At 46.9% G+C, this 27,129-nt stretch overlaps 2 protein-coding genes across 6 annotated transcripts; both read left to right on the forward strand.

The window, feature by feature from the left end:
- The first annotated feature begins 1,142 nt into the window (after positions 1-1,142).
- On the forward strand, positions 1,143-7,640 carry PEX11A (peroxisomal biogenesis factor 11 alpha). Of its 2 annotated transcripts, XM_036843540.1 has the most exons (3): positions 1,143-1,343; positions 3,602-3,717; positions 5,522-7,640. In XM_036843540.1, the coding sequence occupies exons 1-3, from the start codon at positions 1,288-1,290 to the stop codon at positions 6,091-6,093; spliced, it is 744 nt and encodes a 247-aa protein (XP_036699435.1). In that variant the 5' UTR covers positions 1,143-1,287; the 3' UTR covers positions 6,094-7,640. The 2 variants fall into 2 exon arrangements, with proteins under 2 accessions (XP_036699435.1, XP_036699436.1); XM_036843541.1 differs by lacking the exon at positions 3,602-3,717 and having other exon boundaries at positions 1,155-1,343.
- PLIN1 (perilipin 1) lies at positions 1,230-24,442 on the forward strand. Of its 4 annotated transcripts, none has more exons than XM_036843538.1 (10): positions 1,262-1,343; positions 11,518-11,630; positions 12,299-12,357; positions 15,099-15,303; positions 16,942-17,024; positions 18,236-18,500; positions 18,808-18,980; positions 21,001-21,195; positions 21,609-21,854; positions 22,879-24,442. In XM_036843538.1, exons 3-10 carry the CDS (start codon positions 12,313-12,315, stop codon positions 23,218-23,220), a joined length of 1,554 nt encoding a protein of 517 aa, XP_036699433.1. In that variant the 5' UTR covers positions 1,262-1,343; positions 11,518-11,630; positions 12,299-12,312; the 3' UTR covers positions 23,221-24,442. The 4 variants fall into 4 exon arrangements, with proteins under 4 accessions (XP_036699431.1, XP_036699433.1, XP_036699434.1 ...); XM_036843537.1 differs by lacking the exon at positions 1,262-1,343 and adding an exon at positions 3,632-3,717; XM_036843536.1 differs by lacking the exon at positions 11,518-11,630 and having other exon boundaries at positions 1,230-1,343.
- Positions 24,443-27,129: the final 2,687 nt, after the last annotated feature.

Consider the following 27,129-nt stretch of genomic DNA (forward strand, 5'->3'; position numbering starts at 1 on the left):
TGATCATTATGACGGTACATTTGTCCAGGTAGGAGAAAAGAACGTAGCTTATTCAACAATTTGTTACCTTGATTTAAAAATTTAAACATTTAAACATATGGTTTGTGGGTCTCTATTTGTACTTTTACCCAGGGCCTGCAAATGTTAGGGGCAGGCCTGATCACGGGAACAAAGACTACAAAAATAGATGAACTTACTTTGTGACTATAGGTTGTACGTTTTATAAAATTACTGCTATGGGGCTTCCCTGGTGGCGCAGTGGTTGAGAGTCTGCCTGCCAGTGCAGGGGACACGGGTTCGGGCCCTGGTCTGGGAAGATCCCACATGCCGCGGAGCGGATGGGCCCGTGAGCCACAATTACTGAGCCTGCGCGTCTGGAGCCTGTGCTCCGCAACAGGAAAGGCCGCGATAGTGAGAGGCCCGCGCACCGCGATGAGGAGTGGCCCCCGCTTGCCGCAATTGGAGAGAGCCCTCGCACAGAAACGAAGACCCAACAGAGCCATAAATAAAATAAATAAATAAAATTTAAAAAAAAATTACTGCTATGGAATGAGTGGGGCTTCATGTCTTCAGCCCTCACAGAAGGAACGTTCAGTGGTGCAATTTCATTTTAATCTCTTTTTGCCCCCACTTTGTTCACGTTAACCCTTTTAGAATTTCCTCAAGTAGCAATCTTCTTTCAGTGTTAATAATCCTAACAGAAAATTCTCTCACTCTACCCAGCTCTCCTGTTAAAATACACTCCATGAATTGGCTTATTTCTGCTCTAACCATTTCCTTCCCCAGATCTGGAGCTGGTGTTGCTCAAGGGAAACGGAGGCACAGAGCTGGGAAATGATTAAGCGCCTCAGTTCCCAAGCAAAAGTTCAGAGGAATCTCCATTCGGGATTCCGCTGGGGGTCCCTGGGTACCCGGGATCTGCGGGGAGGCACGGGGCGTCCCGGGGAAGCCGACGCTGAGGAGACGGGCTCCCTCAGATCCCCCTCTAGGAGATCCTAGAGATAGAGGAGAGTCCTGGGACAAGTGAGAAGCCGCTGCACCCGAGGGCAAAAGCCGAGGTTTCGCTCACCAGGGTCAGCAGCTTGACGTCGCCTTAGTAACCACAACTTCCGGCCCCAAACCGGAAGCCCGAGAAGTTGCTCTTCGGAAAGTGCACCCGCCCCCACGTGGGTGGGGAGACTCGGCTCCTTGGGCTGGCAGAGACCGACAGTTCCGTGGGGACCCGTCAGCAGCCCCTGAGGACTCGCAAAAGAACCCAGTGCGACTCTTGTCCTTGGGCTGGGTGCCATGGACGCCTTCATCCGCTTCACCAACCAGACCCAGGGCCGGGACCGACTCTTCAGGTGAGTCTGGTGCCCGCGGCCTCTAGCCCTTCCCCGTCCCTCAACCCGGTACAAGGTTCCCTGTTCTCCGGCATCCGGAGAAGGAGCTAGTAGCCCAGTGGACGACAGCAGGAAGGACGCTGCCGGCTCCCGGAGGGACTGTGGTCCTGGAGCCCCTCCTCACCCTAAATTCAGTGGGGCTTGCCCGAACGCACCGCGTCCGGTCCCGAGCCTCGTGCCCCAAAGTCCCGCAGCCGCTTCGGGGGCGCTGGCAGTGTTAAACCAGCCGACGAACCCTCCTCTCCTAACCTGAGAAAGACTGGGTTTTCTCCGCCCAACATTCTTCCGAGGAATTATTTAAGAGAAACTCTGGGTTGACATTTATGACTAGCGAAGCCAACACTTGTATTTATCTCCCATTCTTGTCCCGTCTATCTCATTGAGATAGCGCATGTGAAATAATTTTGTGAACTGTAAAATACAGTGTGGAGAGCCTCAGAAAGAACTGACTGCACCTCTAAGGTACACGAAAATATTAAAGAGATTGCGGCTTTAATACTAATTCATAATTTTTTTTTAGGAATTTGGTTGAGTCTTGCTCAATAATAAGAAATTAGTCACAGTTGCAGTTTTATTTAACAGTTTTTCCTTCTTCTGGGTGTGCAAGTGCTAATACACACAGATCAATAGTAGCCCCAATAATTATGAGACTTTTGGAAGCGGACTTAATGCCAGACGTTGTTCTCAGTGTGTTACAACTATTAACCCATTTAACCCTCAACACAACCCTATTAGGTTAAATTCTCTAAATCATCCCCATTTCTGTGAAATGGGGAAACTGAAGCAGAAGGAGGTTAATAGGGACTAAGTGACTGAATTGAGAGATTTAAAACCACACAGTTGACTCGGGGCCCACTTCTTTAACTACCAAGCCATACTATCTTTCTAATTAATTTGATAGATTTTCAAAATGGTTGCATTATATACAAACTTCATTAAAATAGAAGCCTACAAATCCAATGTACTGAGAATGTACCCTGCAAATTTTATCAGTGAGGTTGGTTAATAAATAATTGTTTAGGGGAATTCCCTGGCGTTCCAGTGGTTAGGACTCCGCACTTCCACTGCAGAGGGCACGGGTTCGATCCCTGGTCAGGGAACTAGGATCCCACATGCTGTGTGGTGTGGCAAAAAAAAAATAAAATATAAATAATTGTTTAGGATATACCTATTCAGCAAGGTGTGAGATCTCTAGTATTCATTTCCTAATCCTCTTGGTGATCTATAGCTTCTTTGAACACACTAGCATTCAGAAAATAATGCCTTGTGTTTGGACGCATTCCTATTATTAGACCAGATCTGAAAAAGGGGGATTCATTGACCTGACCAGCTTGAGCCCTGTATCCAGGAAGCATACTTAAAAGAGAAGGAGAGATTGTTTCTTTTTACTTCATGCACAATAACAAGTTCACCATTTTGGAAAATGTGCTATATTTTTATTGAGAATAATATTTATAGCATAAAGGGATTCAAATGCGGTTACAGGGCAGTAGGAAACAGGCATCTACCTACTTTATTTACTAGACTGCCAAATACATTTAGATGTTTATGTGATACAGAATTTTTTATTTGTTATGTTTCTGTTGGTAAGGCATTGCTATTTGTACTCATGACAATAATCACTATTGAATATTTAGTATTATTAAACAGGAGTCTGTATTTTATATAAAATACTAATTAGTTTTGAAAGACAAATCTGTACTTATTTATGTATTGGTGTGTATTTGGTCCTTTTATAAAAAGTTAAGCAATATGCAAATGGTGGACTTCTCATTTGGCTCTGGTTTGAGTGTGTGACCTGTCACATAAGTAGTTGGTAAAAAAATTTCCTTTTAGAAATCTGAAAATCTTTTAGCAATTTACACTGGAAGAAATAAATAATATGGATCTTTGCAGACTTAACATGAGGTCGATTTTTGTGCAGTTTACTGCTTTGACTATATCCATTTCTCTGTGCCAGCAAGAGGCCTTCTGAAGAGCTGTTCACTGTATTATTGCAGAGTTCTCTTTCATTACCTTTGTGTTGCATTTCCATGACATGTTCTACCCTTTAGCCCTGTGGAGTGACTGTTGCAGAATTTTGCTCTTGTAAGAGCTGCTACATGAGAAATTGTCTTGGAAACTTTGCTTTTAGCAGGACATGTTTCTCCTTCCCCTACTTCATGAGTCAAATTTTATTTGGTTTGTAAATCGTTCTCCTCATTTTTTTTCCATTTCAGAGCCACTCAGTACACATGCATGTTGCTTAGATATTTGTTAGAGCCTAAAGCTGACAAACAGGAGGTTGTTATGAAGCTCAAGAAACTGGAGTCCAGTGTGAGCACTGGCCGTAAATGTAAGTACCCTGTCCCTTGAGGGACAGTGGCTCCTGGTTTAGAATCCTCAGACCTTGTAATTCACAAAATATTTCCTAGGTCACGATTTTCTAGTCAATCAACTTTATTGATGAAGTTCACCAGTAAGGCTGCCCTCATGGAACGACAGGCCAAAAGGATTGAATGTTTTGCTGCACACCATTCACAAACACCCTCCTATGTTCACATTTGGTGCTACATTATATCTTTCTGCTTAATCGTAACCAGTGAGACATACAATGTGTTAGTTCACCTTTAGTTCTTAGAATCACAAAATGTTCTGGCAATCTTTGACATGAGCTTCTGGCTCCTGGGAACCCTCGAAGAATAGAATAGCTATATCCTTGACCCCCTGCCTTTTTCCCTTCTCTTAACGGATTGCTAGAGGAAATGGATGGATACATTTTCTTAAGTCATTTGTGGGATTGTTTCATGTTAATGCCAAAAAGTGGTCAGTGTTTTGTACTCATTTAATTCACTTTGAGTACCTGCTTCATATAGATATAGTCCTGAGCTTTATGGGAGAACTAAGATCACATGGTATAACGATCTAATATTTAGTACCAAATATGTTGGTTGGGGTAGAGAAAAAGAAAGATGTTTGGAGGAGGTGGAACTTGAGGTGCGGCAAGAGAGAAGGATTAGGAGAACATTCTTGAAGGGTGGTTTCCTCTAGTGGAGGCTCAGGACCGTTCTGGGCAAACCACCGTATTGAGGATCAATGAGAAAACTAGTTTGATGGAGACAAGACTTACATTGTCAAGCAGAGGGACGGGAAGGAGCTTTTCTGGATGGCTTGGAAAGCCAAGATTAGAAGTTCTCAGGCTCTTTGGAATGTTGGAGCTCAAAGGTCCTTTAAAGATCACTAGTCTCTGAAGTCTAGAAAGGACTTACCCAAGGTCACTAAGTTAGTGCAACAGCCAGAACTGGAAACCAAGATTATTCATTACATATTTTGTGTTATTTTTGATAAAATAATACAAAACATTTTTCTGAGATCATAAGTTTCCTGAGGGTAGCTACTTCTGAACGTTTGCTGAGTCTAAGATATACTCACTTAGGGAAAGTAGTTCTTTTGTATCCTCCATAATGTTTAGGACTATAACTTATTCTGAGAAGGTGCTCAGTAAATATTTATTGATTGATGCATCCCTGATTAATTGAGTTACATGCTCAGATAAAGGACATGCCCTTGCAATGGTTGATTTAATTGAACTAGGAGTCACATATGACAGTATTATTAGTTGTGTTATCCACTAAATCGTACCATCTCTACTTTGTCTTTTTGACAGTAGGGAGCCAAAGGGGCTTTGGACCAGAGAAATGGCAGTATGATAATGGTATTTTTTTTTAAAGCAATCTTTTAACTGGAAAGTAAGTACAGTGTAAGGTATCAGACTCTCCAAAAGAATGTTGCATCTGGAGTTCATGTAATTTGTAGTACCTTCCTTCTAAAGAAGTGTAGCTGGTGATATTCATATGTAACAATCCACACTTATGATTGACCTTTGCCTAAAGTGTGTAGTAAGTCATTGTTAATGTAGTCATTGAAATGGAGGCAATAAGTTTAAAGAGTCACTGTCTTTTTTACATTCCAGGATCATTTTAGGTGTCCTTAACATACTGTACAGTCCTCCTTTCCTGAGCAAAGACTGAGCCTCAGAGGACGGTCAGTTGTTAAAAAAAAACAGTGCTGACCTCTCACCCTGATGCAGGGATTCTGCCTGTAAAATCCTGTTACATACTGATTAAATAACTGTTAACTCTTGTGGGTTCTTCTTGCAGGGTTCAGACTAGGCAATGTGGTACATGCGGTACAGACGATTCAGCAGAGCATTCATACCACTGACCTAGTGCCCCGCATCTGCCTAATATTAGCCAGCCTGAACCGTGTGATTTATTTCATCTGTGACACCATCCTTTTTGTGAGGAGCGTAGGGCTCGCCTCTGGCATTAACAAAGAGAAATGGCGAATGTGGGCTGCACGCCATTACTACTATTCTCTTCTGCTGAGCCTGGTCAGGGATCTGTATGAAATCTCCCTGCAGATGGAACAGGTTGCACACGACAGAGCAAAGAAAGAGAAATCACCATCCCAGGATCCTCTTGTGTATAGCGTGGCTGATGAGGAAACAGAATGGCTCCAGTCCTTTCTTCTTCTCTTATTCCGATCTCTGAAGAAGCATCCTCCCTTGCTCCTGGACACAGTGAAGAACTTCTGTGATATCCTGAACCCTTTGGACCAGTTGGGGATCTATAAGTCCAATCCTGGCATCATAGGCCTTGGAGGTCTCGTGTCCTCTATAGCAGGCATCATCACTGTGGCGTATCCTCAGATGAAACTGAAGACCCGCTGAGGTGGTTTCAGGCTGAAGACTAGTACCTGCTTTGAAGACAACCTTTTAGTGAAATGGACATTTGCATGAGGCACAGCCATGTCATACTGTGCTTACAGACTTAGTCACATGAGCACTGAGTGACCTGTGATGTGAACAGAGGTGGGGCCAAGAACGGTGGAGGGAAGAACGTGAAGGTTTATGTGTTTTCTAGAGTGCTGGAGTGACTTCTGAATTTCTGAGTATTTTTCCTTCATCTAACATTTATCGAGCATCTCTTATGTGCATATTAGGAACTTAGTGGTTGCTGAATGGATAAAAATTAAGAGAAAAATTGAAAAAGATCCAAACTAACAAGTGGACACTAATATAAGCGACTTTTGGGCCATGTGCCTCACTACTTTTGCCCAACTACAGTAGGTCTGATACACACCCTCTCTCAGATTTAGTAGAGGCCCCTTATTCTCTGATCAGTTATCCCACTTCCTCCATAGCTACCAGTGCCAGGATGGAGGAGAGCTGGGTTTATAGCCTCTTAACTTGGCTTTTACATCACTGCGCTCCTGTCTTTCCTCTGTCCAGTAGTAAAATCAGAAGTGCATCAGGTACCTTCATGGTATAAATTGTGTCTTTAGGTAGCGCAGTAAGGAAACAAAAAATCAGAAGCAGATAGAAAGGACTTGAGGTAAAAATAATGTGGAAAGTTACAGTTGGTGCCTGCAGGTTTCCCTGTGACAGATGAGGAGACCTGAGGTTAAAACTGAGGACAGAACCTCATTTCTCTGACTCCCAATCCAGTGCTCTTTCCATATTTCACTGCCTTCCTGATTGAGTGGAAGTGCAAGACTCTCCAGAATCCTGTGCGAAAAGCCTTTTTTAGAACCTTTGTTGGTCAGTGGTTTATATTCTATTCTACAAAAATTAAAACTATATCTAGATCCACCAGCAGGATTGTTTTATTTAAAACCATATAACATTTTGGGCACTTACACGTTAATTTTCATCCAAATTTGTGCAGTTAAGAAATTTCACAAATACGATGAAATTCTACTATATTCGACAATAAATCAGAGTTCATATTTGTAGGGTGGTTGGGGGAGGTGGAGAAGAGCAGTAAGGGGCAAGAGAAGAGGACAGTAGAACGATGAGTCGATGCCACTTAGTCGTGTTCTTACTTCTCATCTTGGATGTTGGATTCTTATTTGTGATTACAGATCCTCTTAATTTGAGGCAAGTGAGGTAGAGAAATAGGGTACCATCAGGTAAGAGGTCAGTGTCAGTCCTGCCAGTAAAGCCATCTGACAGGACTGGATGGAAAGGAGAAAAGAAATGTGCACTAAGTAAATTTCCCGTAAATGTGATTGAGATTCTTAAAAAGTAGACTCAGGTCCTTGGCTCTATTTTTAAAGTGTCCAATCAAGATATGGGATTTGAGAAAGAACATTTCAGGAATTTTAAGAGAAATAAAAGCTGCTAGATCAGGGCAAATAAAAAATTTAACTATTTTTGCTTTGTCCAGATCTTCTACTGTAATAAATTATGTCTAATAAATTTATAGACAAAATTTATTCATGTATCTGTGAATGTGTTCTGGGAATGGAGAAGAGTTAAAAATAAGGTGATCCAAAGATAATCAGAGTCTACACAGTTGGTAGAGTGAGTTCTGGTAAAATAAGCTCTTGACTGGAAGATCCAAGCTCAGGAAAAGGATGAAGGAAGATTTAAATGTAGAATGTCCAGGTTGAAAGAGACCTCTAAGACAATCTCATCCAGACTGCTAGCCAGGAGAGGGTCCTTTATATCATCCCTGTCAGTGGTGCTTTTGATTCTGCCTGGAGAAGTTGGCCTTGAATCTGTGATGGCATTTTACAGTGGTGTCCATCTTGGTAGTTTTGTCCTCTGCAAGTTAGGGTGGGTGGTGGAGAGCTTGGGAAATGCCACCTCTTCTAGAGTTTGTGAAAACCTAAATGGTGCCCTGCTACCTCCTTCCCTGTGCATCTTTGTCCTTTATAACTAACCATCCCCACCTCCAGGCCTCCACATTCGTTCATGAGGGATTCTAAAAACCAAGGACATTTCTTTTTTTTTCTTCCAGTTTTACTGAGATATAATTGACACAGTACTGTGTAAGTTCAAGGTGTACAGCATAATGATTTGACTTACATACATCATGAAATGATTACCACAGTAAGTTTAGTGAACATCGATCATCTCATATAGATACAAAATTAAAGAAATAGAAAAAAAATTTTTTTCCTTGTGATGAGAACGCTTAGGGTTTACTCAACAACTTTCATAAATAACATAAAGCAGTGTTAATTATATTTATCATGTTGTACATTACATCCCTAGTACTTATGTGTCTTTTTTTTTAAATTAATTTATTTATTTATATTTTATTTTTGGCTGTGTTGGGTCTTCGTTTCTGTGTGAGGGCTTTCTCCAGTTGTGGCAAGTGGGGGCCACTCTTCATCGTGGTGCGCGAGCCTCTCACCGTCGCGGCCTCTCCCATTGCGGAGCACAGGCTCCAGACGCGCAGGGTCCAAACGCGCAGGCTCAGTAGTTGTGGCTCACAGGCTTAGTCGCTCCGCGGCATGTGGGATCTTCCCAGACCAGGGCTCGAACCCGTGTCCCCTGCATTGGCAGGCAGACTCTTAACCACTGCACCACCAGGGAAGCCCACTTATGTGTCTTATAACTGGAAGTTTGTACTTTTTGACTGCCTTCATCTAATTTCCCCTCTCCCCACCCACTGCCTCTGGTAACCACAAATTTGATCTCTTTTTCTATGAGTTTGTTTTTGAAGTAAAGGTGACCTACAGCACAATGTTAGTTCCTGGTGCACGACATAGTAATTCAATATTTCTGTACATTTCAAAATGATCACCATGATAAATCTAGGTACCAGCTGTCAACAGACAAAGATATTATATATTTATTATATTCCCCATGCTGTACATTTCATACCTGTGACACAATTATTTTGTAACTGTAAGAAGTCTGTACCTCTTAATCTCCCTCACCTATTTCTCTCCTCCCCGCACATCCCCACCCCAAATGGTAGGTATTCTTACTAAGTGTATTTTTTGTTTTCTTTTTTCTTTTTTTTAAATTGAAATATAGTTGATTTACAATACTGTGTTAGTTTCAGGTGTACAGCAAATTGATTCAGTGATATATATGTATTTTTTAGACTATTTTCCATTTTAGGTTATTACAAACCTAATATTTTTGTAGTTATTACAAAAGATATTGAATATAGTTCCCTATGCTATACAGTAAATCTTTGTTTATCTATTTTATGTATAGTAATTTGTATCTGTTAATCCCATGCTCCTAATTTATCCCTACCCCCCTTCCCCTTTGGTAACCATAAGTTTGTTTTCTATGTCTGTGAGTCTGTTTCTGTTTTATATATAGATTTGTTTGTATTATTTTTTAGATTCCACATGTAAGTGATATAATATTTGTCCAGAGACATTTCTAATAGATGTATGGGCCAGCACATTGACAACTGAACATTGTTGCCTGAGAATTTGTTTATTCAACAACGAATGCTTGAGTGCCATTCTTAGATTTGTTTGCGATCCATTTGTGCACAAGATGACCAAGGTCCCTGTGCTCATGTGGTAGTTGGACGGGGTTGGGAGGGCCATGTAGGGTTGGGGAAGAAAACAAGGTAACTATGTCCTTCAAGCTGCTGCTGGAAAGTGGACCCTTCCTAAGGGACTCCCTTAGACCTTTTCACTACTTCTCACCTCTCACCCACATCCTGGACGCCCAGCTGAAGCGGCCAAAGAACGAGCTTTGTCAACAGAGCTTTCAGACACAGAGCCCTGTATGCCCTCTGGCCCAAAGCCACGGCTTCAAAATCTTAACATTGCCCTTTGGCCCAGGGTACTCTCTCGACACAGCCTCACAGATAATTTGTCCTGAACCTTGAAGTGAGGTGAGGGCTGAGGCCACTTTTTTTAGATACTTCTCTTCCTCTCCATTATTGTCATATTTTAAAAGCCCAGGTTGGATCAATAAGTATTAAATATATCACATATTTATTACTCCTTTTGGAGACTCTGCTTGACTCTTTCCTCCCTCTCCTGCTTTATCAGTATCCTAGATACAGGATTGATACAAAGGATCTACCACAAATAGATCCTTTGGGGACTTCCCTGGTGGTGCAGTGGTTAAGAATCTGCCTGCCTATGCAGGGGACACAGGTTTGAGCCCTGGTCTGGGAAGATCCCACATGCCGTGAAGCAACTAAGCCCGTGTGCCACAACTACTGAGCCTGCGCTCTAGAGCCCCCGAGCCACAACTACTGAGCCTGCGTGCCACAACTACTGAAGCCCGCCCACCTAGAGCCTGAGCTCCGCAACAAGAGAAGCCACCGCAATGAGAAGCACGCGCACTGCAACAAAGAGGAGCCCCCGCTCAACACAACTAGAGAAAGCCCGTGCGCAGCAGTGAAGACCCAATGCAGCCAAAAATAAAAACAAAAAAAAACCCAAATAGATCCTTTGTATCAGTCTCCCCACTCCCTGCCTCTTTCTCCTATTGCCCACAGTATACAACTTAGCAGAGAGTCAACACTAGATATGATTCTACAAAAAATAAGGAAAAAAAGTTTTGTCCTATTACCCATTTTAATTAAAAAGCCCTTATTAGACAATCTGAAAACGATGGCTGAAAACCACAGCCTCCATCATCTTTGAAGCCAGGAATTAGCACCTGGGCTAATCAGGAGCCTGATTCATCGCTAAGGAAGGGATGAGAGGTGATAGGTGGTTGTCTGGATGCTGTTGATCAGTAACAGAACCTTGGTCAACATTGTCACTTTTCCAAACTTGACAAAATCCAGTTGGCTTTCCCACTGCATATTCTGGTGGCATCTTAGACCAGGTAGAGTTCAATAAACTTTCTTGAAATCCAGGATTTTGCAGAGATTGAAATTGCTCCCTCAAAGCCTAGATTGTCAAGGAGTAAACCACAGCTCTGGTTCTCTTCTTCACTGAGAGCAATTCATCTTCATAATCAAAGACTAATACATTCAGGTAAGCTGTGTTCCTGTGTCGGTTTAAATCTTACTGTTCAAAATTCATTCTTGATAGTAAAAAATAAGGATGAGGGAAATGGGTTGAAAACGGTTCCGTAGGACCCTCTAATGGAAAAGGAGCCAAAGATTATAAAACTTTAGAGCTTATAAGTTTAATGACATATATCCCAACATCTTCTTTCTGGAAAACAGTTTCTTGAGAACTGGGGGCCAGAAATATGTTACAGAACAGCTATCTCATGGAATAATAACTCCTTTGAGTCTGGTTTCCTACAGCTGTGCAATCTAACTCCTAGTTGGCTAAACCTCCTTACAGAAGTTAAGATATGCCCAGGGGACGCTAGGTCAAATAACCATGACCCAGCTTTCTCTTCCTCTCTGCCCTCCTCTAGCTGGGAGGTGTTAGTAGCTTTGCTCAAGACTCCCCAGAGCAACTGGAATTGTTTCCACCGGAGGAGACGCTCTGCAGCCCGGGCTCCGTGGGACTGAGGTGGCATCAGCTGGAGTGAGTGTGGGGATCCTGGGACAACCTTACCTGGTTTGTTTCTGAGAATTAAAGAAGTTGAGGGTAAGGGTCTTCTGGGAATTTTACTGAGGATGAAGAGGCCTGCAGGGAGACCACTAAGGGAGAGATTATTCAGGGTGAATGACCAAGAGTGTAGAGTAGATATTCTGGGGCCACTAGTTTTCCAGAACAGAGCTGAAATTGCTGGTTTTAAGAATGACTACTCTCTCCTCTGGTTGAGCACAGAGGGAATGACTGACAGATTTGCTTGTTTAAAAAGAGGAATTAATGCAGAACTTTTTCATTTAAAAAAAAAAGAGAGACTAAATCTGAAACTTTGTTCATCTCTTTTGGACCCTCATCTAAGAGCTCCTAAACTTCATCTACAACCTCTTATCTCTTAAAGCTACTTTCATTTTTTATTTCTTACCCTGAATCCTTATAAGAAACTATGGTCTTGACAAGTGGGCTGCGGGACAACTCATTCCTATGGGACTCTAAGGACTGGCCACTTGTCTGTGACATTCATCCTCCAAATACCTTCTCTTCAGGGAACTTGAGTTCCCAGACAGCCTGGGCCCCCCTGATGGCCATGAGAGGTAGGGGACTGACCCTGTGGATCTCAGGCTGAGGACTTTCTCATGGACCTGGAACCCTCTGCTTTGCAGCTTGAAGAGCTCCGATGGCAGTTAACAAGGGTCCAACCTTGCTGGATGAAGACCGCCCTGTAAGTAACTTGGGCTTATATGAGACAGTGGACAACTCTGTGGGGAGGAAGGAGGTGGGAGGAGAAGTTCAGGGGGCTTAGAGCAAGATATGTCTAGATTATATTCGTAACTCATTGACCATTATGTCTTAGTTATTCTTGCCCTCACTACCTTTTGCAGAAGGCTGTTAGAGAATGTGAGGGGGAAAAAAGACGTCTATTAAAAACTAAGTACCTTGGAGAAAAAGCACAGAAAAATTAGCTGGGAGGGGAAGGAGAGGAAGGGAACTACTATATTCTAAAGCCTGAAACAGAAGCCCATGCTTTGTCCACCCAGGCGAAATGTATATTCGGGACGGAGCCTCTGCATTTTGTAACTCCAGAGGCTTCTTGTATGGTGCAGTCTATGTAAATGGCACCTCTTAGAGTTACACGGTGCACATTATGTATGTGGGAAGGGGTTAGAGGGGCAGTGTGTCCAGTTTGTGTGTCTGACCTGGTTTTCAGTGTGACTCAGAGCGGTTTGACACGTTTAGGTGTACTGATGCCTCCTGGCAAGGCCTCTCTAATTTAGGTACAGTTCAAATAGTGAAACTTAAAAATTGTGAACCCATATAATACCCATCTTGTCCCAAGTTAGGCTTTAACCTCTGTACTAGGAATCGCCGTGTTAAGTTTTTTATTGGATCATAGAACACAGAGAGGCATAAAATGGTCAAGTGCATAGTTAAGAGGTATCGATAGTTTATTGCTGTCCCAGGACCTCTCTCCTCTTTGGCTTTGCCTAAAACAACTCCTGAAGGTTCTGTCCAAAATGTTAAAGAAATGTTTTCTTGTTTACAGTCATAATCTTTTTCTAGTTCAAATTTCAAACTCACCTGCAAGACCAAAAGCTGAAATATTGTAGCTTGCTGTCTAGTGTACATCAGGTCTCCTTGATGGGTCTTCTAACTCAGCCACCTACAAACAGAAGAAGCTAGGTCCTCACCTTTAGAGCAGAACTATGCAACAGTGCATATTCAAAGCTACAGAAAGAGCTCGAATATCTGAGTCAGACCTGGGATGTTTATGTGGAGAATTCTTAATATTCCTAAGAACAAACAGAAAAATATAATACCCTTCACTAGCCCCAGCAACCATAATCCATGGACAATTGTGCCTCATCCTCACCCCATTCATTCCCCAACCTTGTTTTATTTTGAAGCAAATCTCAGACATGCTGTTTCAGGCCTGAGTTGGCCTGGCAGTGCCACTTACTAGCTGTGTGATCTTGGGTAAGTCACTTCACATCTCTGAGTCTTTGTCTCACTGGCAAAGTGCTGGAGATAATGCTGACCTCAGAGTGTCGCTGTTAGAATTAAATGAGGTCATATCACGAAAGCACCCCAATCAGTGCCTGGAGCATAACGGCACTGAGTAAATGTTGTTACCCTCTGCAGGATTAGAATCCACTTTTTTGTTTGTTTGTTTTTACCTCAAAGATCAGTGTTTCTCCACTAAGATTCTTCAGTGATCTAAAGTTTAATTAAGTGCCTGCTGTTGAGGTTAGAATGCATTAATAAGAGCACAGCACCCCAATAACGAGAGGTGATGGTTTCACTATACCCCACACACTCAGACCACACCTGGAACGCTGTCTTCAAGTCTGAGGGCTATATTTTTCAGAAAGGCGATGTCAAACTGTAGTGTGTGCAGAGGAGGGAATCAGCAGATCAGGACGCTGAGCTGTTTGTAAGCTAAGTAAGGAACTACAGCTACTTAGAATGGAGAAGGGACTGCTAAAGGGAGAAATATTTGTCTTCAAGTGTGTGAAAGGCCAGCCCATGAATGATGAAACAGATTTCCTCAGTATTGTTCCACAGGGCAGAGAGTGGAGCGGATTTCAGCTCAGCCACGCTGTCCAACAAGGGGCATAGGCCACTCTATGAGGGGTGAGCTCCATGCAAGGAGACGTCCAAATACAAGCCTCCCAGAGGGACTGTGGGAAGCACTCTTACTACAGAGGCCCCTGGAGGCCTAAGATTCTGTGATTCCGTGCGGTTGGGCAGATCTAAACTTAACACCTTAGGTGCAGCCCTGATTGTGATTCACCTATTCAACTAACATTACTGTGCAGGCTTTAGGTTAGGCCCTGGAGATACAGAGATGACAGTCTCCTGGGAGAGAGCCAAGTACACACATGATCAAGACGAGCACCATGTATGAGTACGGAAACAACCCAGGGAGGGAAGTGGTGGCTTCTGATGTGAAGGGGGAGAGTCAGGAAGCTTCACACAAGAAGCGATGCTCAAGCCGTGTCTTGAGGGAGTGACATTTTGCCAGACGGAAGGGGCTGTGGGAGGGAAGGAGAGCATCCTAGGCAGTGGGACAAGCACTGGAGGCAGGGAGGCAGTCTCCCAAAAAGACCAGAAAGATGTTCAGATGAAGCTACCAATCCAAGGTGGGCTCAAACTCCAGGCAGGTGCGCCGACACACTTGCTCCTACCATTAAGTTTAAGTGGGGTGGCTACGGGGAGGGGGGGTGCCCTGGAGGCCAGAGTTTGCCCAGTAGCTCTCCAGAGCCAGGATTGTGACCAGGAGAGCATGGCAGCCTGGTTCTTGTTTTCGCTGTGGGGCCTCCAGAGACCTCTCTAGTCTGGGCTCCTCCTAGGTCACTTGGACCCAGGCCAGCCCTAATGGGCTCCATGGCCCTGGGGCTGCCTCCCCAGGAGGTGGGAGGAGGAGGTGGGATGGCTTCAATACCTGCTTTCCTTCCGCTCCAGGAGCAGGAGAACGTGCTGCAGCGGGTCCTGCAGCTGCCGGTGGTGAGCAGCACCTGTGAGTGCTTCCAGAAGACCTACACCAGCACCAAGGAAGCCCACCCCCTGGTGACCTCTGTATGCAGTGCGTACGAGAAGGGCGTGCAGAGCGCCACCAGCTTGGCAGCCTGGAGCATGGAGCCGGTGGTCCGAAGGCTGTCCACCCAGTGTGAGTCCTCGTGGCGCTCGGAGGCTGCCTGCCTGTTCACTGGTGCTCACTGCCTGCCTGCCGGTCTTTTGTCCGTCCATCAGCCTGTTTGATAGCTTGCTTGTCTGTCTGCCTTCCTGACTGTCTACATCCCATTACATAGTCTTTTCATCTACAGATATAGATGATATAAATATAGATGTAGATATAGATATAGGTCTCTTCTCATCTATAGACGCCTCATCTGTAGCCCAGCTGGCATTTTCCTAGGATGACAATGATGGGCCACATAATTGGCAGGAGAAGGGGTGGGCAGAGCTATGAGGGCGGTGGTGGGAGTGGGGGCCCATGGCAGACCAGACACCCACTTTGGCTCCAAATCCAGCAGCAGCAGCAGGAACTAGCAGAGTCTGGCACAGAGGCAGAGGCAGTGGGCACTAGGGCTAGCCTGGCAGGGATGGGGGGAGAGGAGGGAGAGGGGAAGCCCTCTGGGTCCAGCAGCTGATAGTACCGGCCCCATGACAGGCAGGGGCAGCAGAGAGCTACCAGTCAGGGCCCTGAAGGTGAGGACAACTTACCAGACCTGCCCCTGTTCAAATTGTTCTGCCCCATCGGAAAATATGGTCTCCACAGCACGGCTCTTGACAGGGCTGAGGGAAATTCCAGAAGTCTAGGACCTTCCACAGTCCTGATTACAGAGTTATGGGTATCTGAGGATTTGGCACAGCAAACGGGAGAGGACAGATATAAAGAAGACCTGGGCCTGGGTCCACCTCCCTGCCTGCAAACTCCTTAAATAATTTCCCTGGGTCTCATTTTGCCCAGTCGGAAGTCAGCCAAGTCATCTGGGCTCTCTGCTGCTTGAGAATTTTGTGAAGAAACCTAGGATATCTGGAGAAAGAAAATATGAAAGAGAATATATAGATATCCTTTAAAACTGTGATCTCCATGGTCATGTCTGCAGAGCTGATGTCCTCGGCAGCCCCTGGGCAGTATCTCCCGGGAACATTTGCATCCTCTGGCACTTGCCCCTTTCTCTTCCCTGTGACCCTCTTCCCAGTGTTGACCATCTCACTCCTAGAGGTTAAAAGGAAGGGCCATGGACTATCTGGAACTCTAGAACAGCCTTTCACCTCTAGAATTAAGCAGTGCCAGGCCTGCTCCCACCCTAGGGCCCGGCTGCCCCTCCACCCTGACACCTCTGGTCTCCCCCCTTATGTTCACCCAGCGCTCACCCAAAGAGGGGTTGTAGGAGGAGGAGAGACCAGGATCTGTTGGTGATTCACAAAGGTTCTGTCACTTCCTCCTCACGACAACCCTGCAAGGTTTGTCCACATTAATCCACATTTTACAAGTGAGGAACTTGAGGCTCAGCCAGGTTGTGACCTGCCTGAAGCTACACTGCAGATGCAGGTGCTGGGCTTTGAGTGCAGATCTGCATGACTCCAGAGCTCCTGCTCAGAGGGAAAACATCCTGCTCTCAAGGAGTCACAGTGGATGGTGGCTAAAGGTGGCAGAGGGCCCTAGGTTCCCAGATGCTTTGGGGGTAGCAGGGCTGGGGGTTTTGAGGGCTCCAAGGTGCCTTCCTTGGCACAGAGGCCCCTGCTGGGCTCTCACAGTGGGGTCAGGGCTCACCCGACCATGGCCTTTTGCTTCCAGTCATAGCTGCCAACGAGCTGGCCTGCCGAGGCCTGGACCACCTGGAGGAAAAGATCCCGGCCCTCCAGTATCCTCCTGAAAAGGTGAGCCCCTCCCCTCTTCTCTAAGGCTCCCCACATTCTGTTGTCACTGCCTCCCAGTTGAGGAGAGGGCACGAGCCCATGATGCATAAATGTGAGTCTTTTGTTTCTGTGGCAAATGCCTTCCAAGGCTGGTGGCAGCTGCTTGTCCCTAAGACGACACGATGGGCTTCTTCCTCTCCCTGTGGGGCCAGATGAAGGCAGGCTTTCTGAAACCAGCAGGCACAGCCCAGAGGCAAACTCAAACAGGAGCTTGGGGTAGGGCCCACTGCTTCTGATTCCCTGCTCTTTGGCCTGCATTGGACTGTTTGGTGACTACAGCCACCTAAGATCATGGGTCACACTCGTCAGATCCCAGGATTGCAGTCCCATGTCCTCAAGATCCAACACTTTATGGACCATGAGAATGAAAATGTCACTTCACCTGGATAGCTATTCATTGGGCATTTGCCATGGTAAGGGCCATGTCTGGTGCTTTGGGGGAATAAGTTGCACTCTCAGACACCATCCATCTCACTGACAAACTACCACCCATCTCACAAACATTTACTGAGCCCTACCCTATGACAGGGGTCATGACATATGATTTATAGAGCCCTCTCATTTAATCCTCTTGTCAACCCTCTGGTATAGGGGTGGGTATCCCCATTTTACAGATGAGAAAACTAGTGACTTCCCCCTGACCACACAGCCTTAAGTGGAGGCCACATGAGAGCAGGTCTATTTGGCCCTGAGGCCTTTGCTCTTCACTTATTTTTCCAGATAAACGGCAACGTCTTTGTCACAGAGGAGCTCCTAAGGCAAAGGAGAGAAAGTCGTTATTTCAATGCAGAACCTGTAGGAAGATCAACCATATCTATAAGTCCACATAAGTGCAGATAGGAATGTGAGCAATGTTCTGAGGGCAAGACAGCAGACAGTAGAGGAATTTGGAAGAGGAGATGCCTTGTGTGCATGAGGTGTTATCAAGGAGGTGGACTTTGGGGGGCATTCTTGAAGGATGGTTAGGATCTTGACAGGTAGAAATGGGGTGCAAAGAAGCCAGGAGATCTAAGTGGTTGGCACAGGAAGGACTGGAGCCCTTTTCCTTTTAAGTTCGGCTTAATCAAGCTGCCCAAATATTGGTGCCAGTCCCCTTTAAATGAGGCTTTCCTGAAGCTGGGCTCAGGGTCTGCCAAATCCACATGCCTGACTTCCCTCCCCACTTCCTCCAGATCGCTTCTGAGCTGAAGGACACCATCTCTACCCGCCTTCGCAGTGCCAGGAACAGCATCAGTGTGCCCATCGCCAGCACTTCAGACAAAGTCCTAGGGGCCGCTCTGGCTGGCTGTGAGCTCGCCTGGGGGATGGTCAAAGACACTGCCGAATTTGCTGCCAACACCCGAGCTGGCCAGCTAGCCTCTGGAGGGGCCGACTTGGCCTTGGGTGGTGTTGAGAAGGTGGTAGAATTCCTCCTCCCTCCAGCCAAGGAAGAGTCAGGTATCTGCCATTAGGGGGCCTGGGGAGTGAGTTGGCCACCCATGCTGCTTGGGAATTAGGAAGAGGCAGCCAGGGCTCATCTAGCCCCTGCTCTGGAACAGGGATGGCCCAGCAAGATTTTCAGATGGATCCATCCTCACCTAGCCCTCTCTCCCCATTTTTAAGTGGAGAAAGTGAGTTGCCCAAATCACCAGCGAGCTTGTGGTGGAGCTAGGATGACCACTTTCCAACCCTAGACACAACCCAGCTTTGCCCAGCGCCTTTCTGATCAGCTTTCCTTTCCTTCCCCTCACAAAATCCTACCTAGCCCCTGCTCCAGGACACCAGCATGCCCAGAAACCTCCCGGGGCCAAGCCGGGCCTCGTGAGCAGGGTTGGGACCCTGGCCAACACTCTCTCTCAACACACCTTCCAGACCACAGCCGGGGTGCTGAAACAGGGCCAGGCCCTGGCCATGTGGATCCCAGGTGTGGCGCCCCTGGTGAGTGTCTGCCCTGAGCTCTGACTGACCCACGGCCTGGGAACCCTGTCTGTGGGCCTCCTGGTCCCTCCCATCCCCTACCCAATTCTGCTTCCTGTCCTAGGAACTTCCTCTCTTCCAGCCTGGGCGGGGACTTTAGGTCTAAGGACAAGAGGCCTTAGGTGGGGTGGCGGGCTAGTCCTCTAGGATGCAAGGGGAGAGGGCAGGCCTGCTTGTTAGGGTGGTCCTACCCCCCACCCTCTTCTGTCTCTCCCATTCTCCCTCTGAGTCCCCCACCACCCCCCCAAGCCTTCATCCTCCCAAGTGGGCCCTCCCACTTGTGAGGAAGCAGAGACCCCCCCATCTGCCCTCTAGGCACTAGGGAGTGTCATCTGTAAATAAGCACGGCACAAAACCCATTCTGTTGGGGAGAGAGCCCCAGCTGGGCTGTGTCTCTGACTGCCCCCAGGGTTCTGGTTTCCCTTCTAGAGGCTTCTAATTTGCATCCCACTGCACCCAAGGTAAAGCTGCCTTTTCTGGCCCAGATAGGGCTTACTCCCCACCACACCCCACCTCCACCTCTCTGTGTATTTTAGCAGAGATAGCCTGGATTTTTTTCATAGGAACTTTAGTAAGAAACTAAGCCCTCCCACCCCCCCACAAAAAAAAGGAAATAAAAGCATTAACGCATAAATGTCAGCAAACAAGATAACCACTTTTCAGCCATCAAGAGGGTGGTACTTTTAAAAGCATCCTCAGGCCTGGCTCATTCATTCAAGCAGATGTTTGCTGAGAACCTACTATGTGCCAGGTTCTGTAGCTCCAGTAGGGATACAGGAGTAGCAGTTCTCCTCTGTCACCTGCACTGGGGGGGCCACTTCCCCATGGGGGCTAGACTAACCGCTGCGCCCTGGCCTAGCCCCTAGTGGGCGGGGACCACTGTACAGCACAGCCTCAGACACCACCGTTCATATAGAAAATAATGGTGTCCCAGGGACTTCCCTGGCGGTCCAGTGGTTAGGACCTTGCCTTCCAATGCAGTGGATGTGGGTTCGATCCCTGGTCAGGGAGCTAAGATCCCACATGCCTTGCAGCCAAAAGACCAAACATAAAACAGAAGCAATATTGTAACAAATTCAATAAAGACTTTAAAAATGGTCCACATCAAAAAAAAAAAAAATCTTAAAAAGAAAATAATGGTGTCCCCTAAGGATGTATAACAAGGAGACTCTGTTTGTGGGGTTCCCTAGGGGTTTGAAATGAGCCAAGCTGTGCCCCCGGGGACACCAGCCCACCTACCCAGGTCAGTTTCCTCCCATGGGATCCTCTAGCCCACTTGATTTTTTTCACTCTTTAAAAGGTCTGCAAGGAGTATGTAGTAAAGCTAAACATACATATCCCCTATGACTCAGCAATTCCACCTGACAGAAATAAGAGCTTATGTCCCCCAAAGACACTCCGGAAATGTTCCTATCAGCTTTATCCTTAGCCAAGAACTGGAAATAACACAAATGTCCATCAACAGTAGAATGGGTATATTGTGGTATATTTATTCAGTGGAATATGACACAGAAATGAAAAAGGAGGAACTACTCTGACACTCAGTAATATGGATGAATCTCACAACATAACGTTGAACAAAAGCTATTCATGAAAGAAAACACGTTGTGTGAGTCCATTTACAAATGAGAAAAATCAATGCATGGTGATAGAGGCCAGAATGTGGTCACCCTTAGGTGGTACTGACTGGGTGAGGGGCACAGGGAGTCTTCTGGGGTGTCGAAAATGGTCTATATCTTGATCTGTAATGGTCACACAGGTGTGTGTTTCTAAAAATTCCCAGAGCTGTATACTAAAGCTTGTGCACCTTAGTGGGTGTAAGTTACCACTCCATAAAAAGTTTGAAGAACAGTCTGCTGGGGCCAGGCCCTGCTTGCCTCCCCCAACCCTGACCCTGGGGGTGAGGGGCTTTGCCTGCTGGGGCTGCCCAGCCTCTGGCAGGGGCTGTGAAACCAGCAGCCTGCCACCTTTCCGCCCTCAGAGCAGCTTGGCCCAGTGGGGCGCATCGGCGGCCATACAGGTGGTGTCCCGGCGGTCGAGCGAGGTGCGGGTGCCCTGGCTGCACAACCTCACCGCCACCCGGGAGGAGGACCACAATGACCAGATGGACACAGAGGGGGAGGAGACAGAGGTGGAGGAGGAGGAATCAGAGACGGAGGAGAACAAGCTCAGTGAGGTAAGGGAGAGAGCAGAAGCCGAGTGGGATGCAGGAACCTGGAGGTCCCACAGCCCACCGAGGGGGTGAGAAGCAGAGGCCCTGGGTGAAACAAGGGTCTTTGCCCCCAGGCCCAGGAATGCAGTACATGGGTGCAGTGCTCTTCACCTCACCCCCAAACGCCCAGCTAACAAAGTTCTCTCAGAGGATCCTCACAACAACCCCATAAAATAGGCAGGACAGAGATTGTCATCCCCATTTTGCAGATGAAGAAACTGAGGTTCAGAGAGCAGAAGTGACCTGCCCAAGAGCCAGGCTAATAGTTTTTTCAGTTTGGTATCCACATTCTTTCCCCTCTAGCTCTGGGGATGGTGAGGAGAGGGGAAGGGTCAGGGGAGTTGCTGAGGAGGCACTGACCTTGCTCTGGCCCCCAGGGAGCAGCCCTGCCTGGCCCACAAGGCCTCCTGGGTGGTGTGGCGCACACCCTGCAGAAGGCCCTCCAGTGCACCATCTCGGTTGTGACGTGGGCGCCTGCGGCTGTGCTGGGCACGGCAGAGTGGTTGCTGCATCTCATGCCAGCCCGTGCTATCTCCTCCACCAAGGGCAGGGCCATGTCCCTGTCTGATGCCCTGAAGGGCGTTACTGACAACGTCGTGGACACGGTGGTGCACTATGTGCCGGTGAGTCCCCCTACCCTTCCGGCTACCCCCCCTCCCCCCCCGAAAGGACAGATAAAGCAGATTTGACTGAAGGGGCTGCAGCTGCCCTCCCTTCCCCAGTCTCTGATCCTCAGTGCCCCAGAAACATTTTGACATACTATGGCCTTGACTGGGGGCCTTCATAGCCCCAAAGGTACAGAGACCTGTGGCCTTGGCCTGAGACCTTTCCCCACATCTGTCCTTCCCACCTGCTGCTGGGGAGGTCACCCACCATTAATCTGGGGGTCCCAGTGGCCAAGTCCTCACCCCTCAGCTCCCAACTGAAGGACCTGGCAGGTTTGCATGCTGCTCCCTGGGAAAGGGTTGCAGGGAGGCTTCCAGGGCGCCCTGCGGGGTCAGCTATGTTCCAGGGGACAGCAGCTGCCCCCATGCTAATTCCAACACCTGTCACCAACAGGAAAACCCCAAGGAGTGCCAGTACTATCACTTTGGGGGTCCCTGGGTCCCTTTCCAGAGCAAGTTACAGGTTGAGCAGTCAGTAGGAGGGCTGGTCAGGGCAGGAGGCCCCTTAGAGCTGAGGGTTGAGGGAGGCTGTGAGGGTAGTGGAGGAATGGGTTACTCAGCCACTCACTGTCACCAAGAGGCATGGCAGGGGTCTTGGCAGCCAGCTTGTTCACCTTGGGCCCAAAACAGAGCCAGGCCTGGGTACCCTGACCCAGGCAAGGGCAAGGTGCGGGTCCAAGGAAGAGTCAGGAAAGCCACTGACCTCCCACTGAGGAACCTCCGAGGGAGACCCGAGGGGTCCAGAAACTTTAGAGGGTGGCTGTCTGCCTTGCATTGGGGGTCTGGACTGTGCACACTGTCAGGGAGGGCAGGACCTAAGCCGTCTCCCCCCGCACCCTCCATCCCTGTCCCACACCCCGGCCTCTGCTCTCCGGACGGCCGCCCCCGGGAGGCGTGACCGCGAGGGCCACAGAGGAGGCGGTGGTGGGAGGCGCAGGGACGAGGGCCAAGGCGGGGTCCTAACGTGGTTGCCGGCCCCCAGCTCCCCAGGCTGTCGCTGATGGAGCCCGAGAGCGAATTCCGGGAGATCGACAACCCGCCTGCCGAGGCCGAGAGCCCAGAGGCGGAGCGCAGGGGTTCCGGGGCGCCGCCCGCCGGCTCGGAGCCCGCGTCGCGCCCCGCGCCGTCCCGCGGCAGCCTGCGCAGCGCTCGGGGCCCGGGCGCGGAGGACCGGGTGGACACGGCCGCCGCGCCGCGCACCGCCTTGCCGGCCATGCCCCGCGATAAGCCCGCGCGCAGGGTCAGCGACAGCTTCTTCCGGCCCAGCGTCATGGAGCCCATCCTGGGCCGCACGCAGTACAGCCAGCTGCGCAAGAAGAGCTGAGCCCGCTGTCCCCATTGCCCTCCCGGCCCGGCCCGCGGCCCCGCCCCGGCCGAGGACTGGGGCCGCTGTCTCCTGCAAACAAACAGAACCTACACGTCCAAATGAGCGTTGACTTCTAACAAGTAGTCCCCTTGGGTCCCGAGCCTCGTTCCAAGGATGCTGCCAAGGCACACATCATCTTCTGAGCATCCTTTTTGGGCTTAGCTGTCAGAGCCCGTTTTTGAGAAGCATCAGACTAGCAGTCTGCTTTAATTCTATGCCTTGTTGTTTTTACCAAAAGATTAATTGCCTAACTTGACCTCTCACTTCTTTCACCAAATTTGTGGCCAGGTGACATTTAACTGTTTCCAGTATTTACATCCATCCTCTGTAGACAAATATTTGCCACCAGTGAACGTGTCACCACCCTAAAGGTTCAAGCAGTAGATCCTGGCACATTTTTAAGCCCTGAATGCAGAGATTCCTCTGAGTATACAGGCTCTCAGAAGACTACTTTGAGGGGAACAGCAATCAGGTGCAAAAGCTCTTGAGTGTCTATATACATATGAGCATCACTTTCTGAGTACCCCACACTCTTCACAGGCTGTCCTGGCCTGTGCTCTGTAGCGCCACCTTCCTGTTCACAGCTACATTTCCATTTGCACCCTTACTGCTTTCCACCTGCATGTTCACCCTTCCGTCCACCTCTCGAATGCTGGCGCCCCCAGTGCTGGGAGACAGTGGTGATCGTTTGTTATACAGTATAGACCATATATTTGGACTCTACAGCCACAGTTCATTCCAAGCCCTATTTTTGAAAATGTTAATATTTGGTACATTTGGAAATGCATACATATAAGTTAAAAATTCAAACACTACCAAAGGATGTGTGCCTTCCTCCCTGAGTTCCCTGGTTTCTCTTCCCCAAAGCAATCATGGTGCCAGTCTCTTCTGTATCTTTCCGATTACGGACTGTGCATGTGCAGGCACATGTGTATATACACCCCACTGTTTACACAAGCTGTGGGAGGTTATACTCAGTGCTTTTTTCACTCAGCAATATATCTTAGAAATCTTTTTTGTATCAGTATCATAAATCCTCCTTGCTCTTTTTAACAGCCACACAGTAAGTGCTTCATAATATAGATGTGCTATGTTTGATTAAACTAGTGCCTTAATCATGGACTTTTAGGTTGTTTCCAATTGTTTGCTCCTTCGAACAGTGCTACAATAAATGCCTTTATACAAATGTTTCATGTAGATGTGTGCATATATCTATAGGGTAAATTTATAACTTGGAACCATGACATGTCGAGTGAAAGGGTACGTTCATTTTAAATATTGATAGATAATGCCAAGTAGCCTTCCAAACCAAACTCAGTTTTTCTTGCCATCTGCAGCTGCACAGATAATTCTGACACTTCTGTCAGTCCTTCTAGACATCTATATATATACACTCACCCCCTATAGGTCCCCCTCAGATCCATGAGCACCCTCTTGGCCCCCACTCTGTGGCACACCTAAGAGTCCAGCTCCCTGTAACTGACTCTGGGCCCTGGCAGATCTTTGGTGTAATGAGTCCTTGGCCTTTATCCGTGGTTTTGGAATCTGAGGATGCCCAGAATGAGGAGAGGGGAGTGTTGATGGACATACACATATGGACATGGTCATAACCTTGAACTAGCTTTGGGCCCCCCATCCAACCCTCACAATCCACACCACACTCAGCAGTTTCCTGGGGAGGGGATATGGATCTGGCAAGAGGGGCCATCAGAAGGTGATATGACATGGCTAAGAAGACAGTACCAGCCTAGCCCTGGCAGGGTTCCTGTGGGCAGCTGCTGGAGAACTGGCCTCAGGCCTGGTTGCGTAGAGAGAAACACACAGCTATCCTGGGCCTCACCTGCCCATGCTGCTTTCTTCCTGGAGCTCCAGAAACCACACTCCTAACTGTCTACTCCTGCATAGTCCTGTGGCTCCTCCTGCCAGGAGCAACCCAGGAGAACTGTAGAAGTCAATACACCCATTGGCCAGACACAGACCCCTCACCCTGTCCTGGACCTCAGCCAGGGTGCTGGGAACCAGTACAGGACAGCCCTGGAAGCAAACAGTTTGCCATATAAGTCTCTTTTTATTATTAAATAGATGGCAAAGTGCTCTGAGCCTGGCCCTCAGTATTTCTGAATACTTTTTGGTGAGAAATGAGAGCAAAGCCTCTCCTCTAAATGGCAGAAATTTGCCTCATTGGCTCCAGGTTGGATGTGGGACTTTTCTCTGTTCTGAGAACAGAACATGTTCTTGCTCATGTGGATGTGAGGGCTCATCCACACTCATCTTTGGTAGCTCTGGACCTCAGGAAGACTTCCCCTTCACATTGGGATGCCAAGGTCCCTCTCCAGAGAAATACTCTGTCCCCTCTCTTCTGTTCCAGCTCATAAAATGCACCTCCAACTCAATCACAGCTTTTAGAGATGGAAAAACAACCATTACAGACATACATTTATCCATGCAATTATTTACCACTTTTTTCTTCCATACTTATCTAGGATCTTAATATCCAAAGGACTTCTGAGCCTGGAGAGAGATATCTCTACAACTTGGGTTTTAATGCTCATTGTATTAGCCATAGTTTTCCTAAACATTTAAGCACTTTTTACTTAATCAAACTTATAAAATGCATTAATCAAATTATTTTAAATATTTAAATGTTGATACGAACTAAAAAGTCATCAGCTCCATATTCCAGCCACAGAAAAGAGCAAGGGGGTAGAAGAAATTAAACTGCTTATAACTCACTAGAAAAAACTTAGAGTCACATGGCCACATCTGGCTGAAAGGGAGGCTGGGAAATATAGTCTTTATTTGGGGTGGCTATGCATCTGGTTAAAAATCTGAGGTCTTAAAAGGAGGGGAAGTGGATTCTGGGGGTGGGGGGCAACTTACAATCTCTGCCACACCACTCTCCTGTCAACAGACATTTGGGTTGTTCCTCTATTTTTACTATTACATACTTTTGGCAGTAAACATTGTTATGAGTTGCTTAGGGAATATGATGAAGAGTGGGATTGCTAAGTCATAAAGTATGTGTACTGTTAACTAGATATTGCCAAATTGTCCTCCAACTTGGTTGTTCTGATTTACCTTCTCACCAGAAGTATATGAGTCCTCTTATTCAACATTCTTACCAACACTTGATATTGTCTGGTTTTATCATTTTTGCAAATCTGAAGTGTGTATAATGGCATGTCTTTGTGGACTTAATTCCGTGAATCACAATTATATTGAACATTGTTTATTATGTTTATCGAATGTTTGTATTTCCCCTCTGTGAAGTGTCTGCCAAAACTTTTGTGCAATTTTCTATTGGTCGTTTTTCTTTTTCTCATTGATTTTTAGAAGACTTTAATATTTTTTGGATACTAATCCTTTATCAGCTCTACGCATCACAAATATCTTGTTCCAGTGTGTGGATTTTCATTCTCTTTATGGTTTCTTTCAATGAACAAAAGTTCTTAATTTTTACTTAGTCAAAATTATAGTTCTTTTCCTTTATGTTTTGCAATTTTGAGTTGTTTTTAAAGCTCTCCCTACCATGAAGTCATGAAGATATTCCCCTGCATTTTCTTCAAATATTTTCATAGTTTTGCCTTTTACATTTAATTAATTTTTATGTATGGTTTAAGTAGGAATCTGATTTTTTCTTCCATATGGATAACTGATTATCCTATACTTTTCCTAATTTCTTGAATTTTTAGTTTCTCCTTGATTGAATTGTACACTGTGGGAAGGCTAAGAGTTTCTCATAGCAGTCAGCTGGAAGCTTCTGACCTGTTGATGTCTGATGCCTGAATGATGCTTTCTTGCATCCAGGTGGAACAGAGGGACCAGGTTCTGCCTCATGTATGGAATAGTCTGGCTTCCCCCCACTCT

This window comes from Balaenoptera musculus, chromosome 2, assembly GCF_009873245.2.
Source record: "Balaenoptera musculus isolate JJ_BM4_2016_0621 chromosome 2, mBalMus1.pri.v3, whole genome shotgun sequence".
Classification (NCBI taxonomy): Eukaryota; Metazoa; Chordata; class Mammalia; order Artiodactyla; family Balaenopteridae; genus Balaenoptera; species Balaenoptera musculus.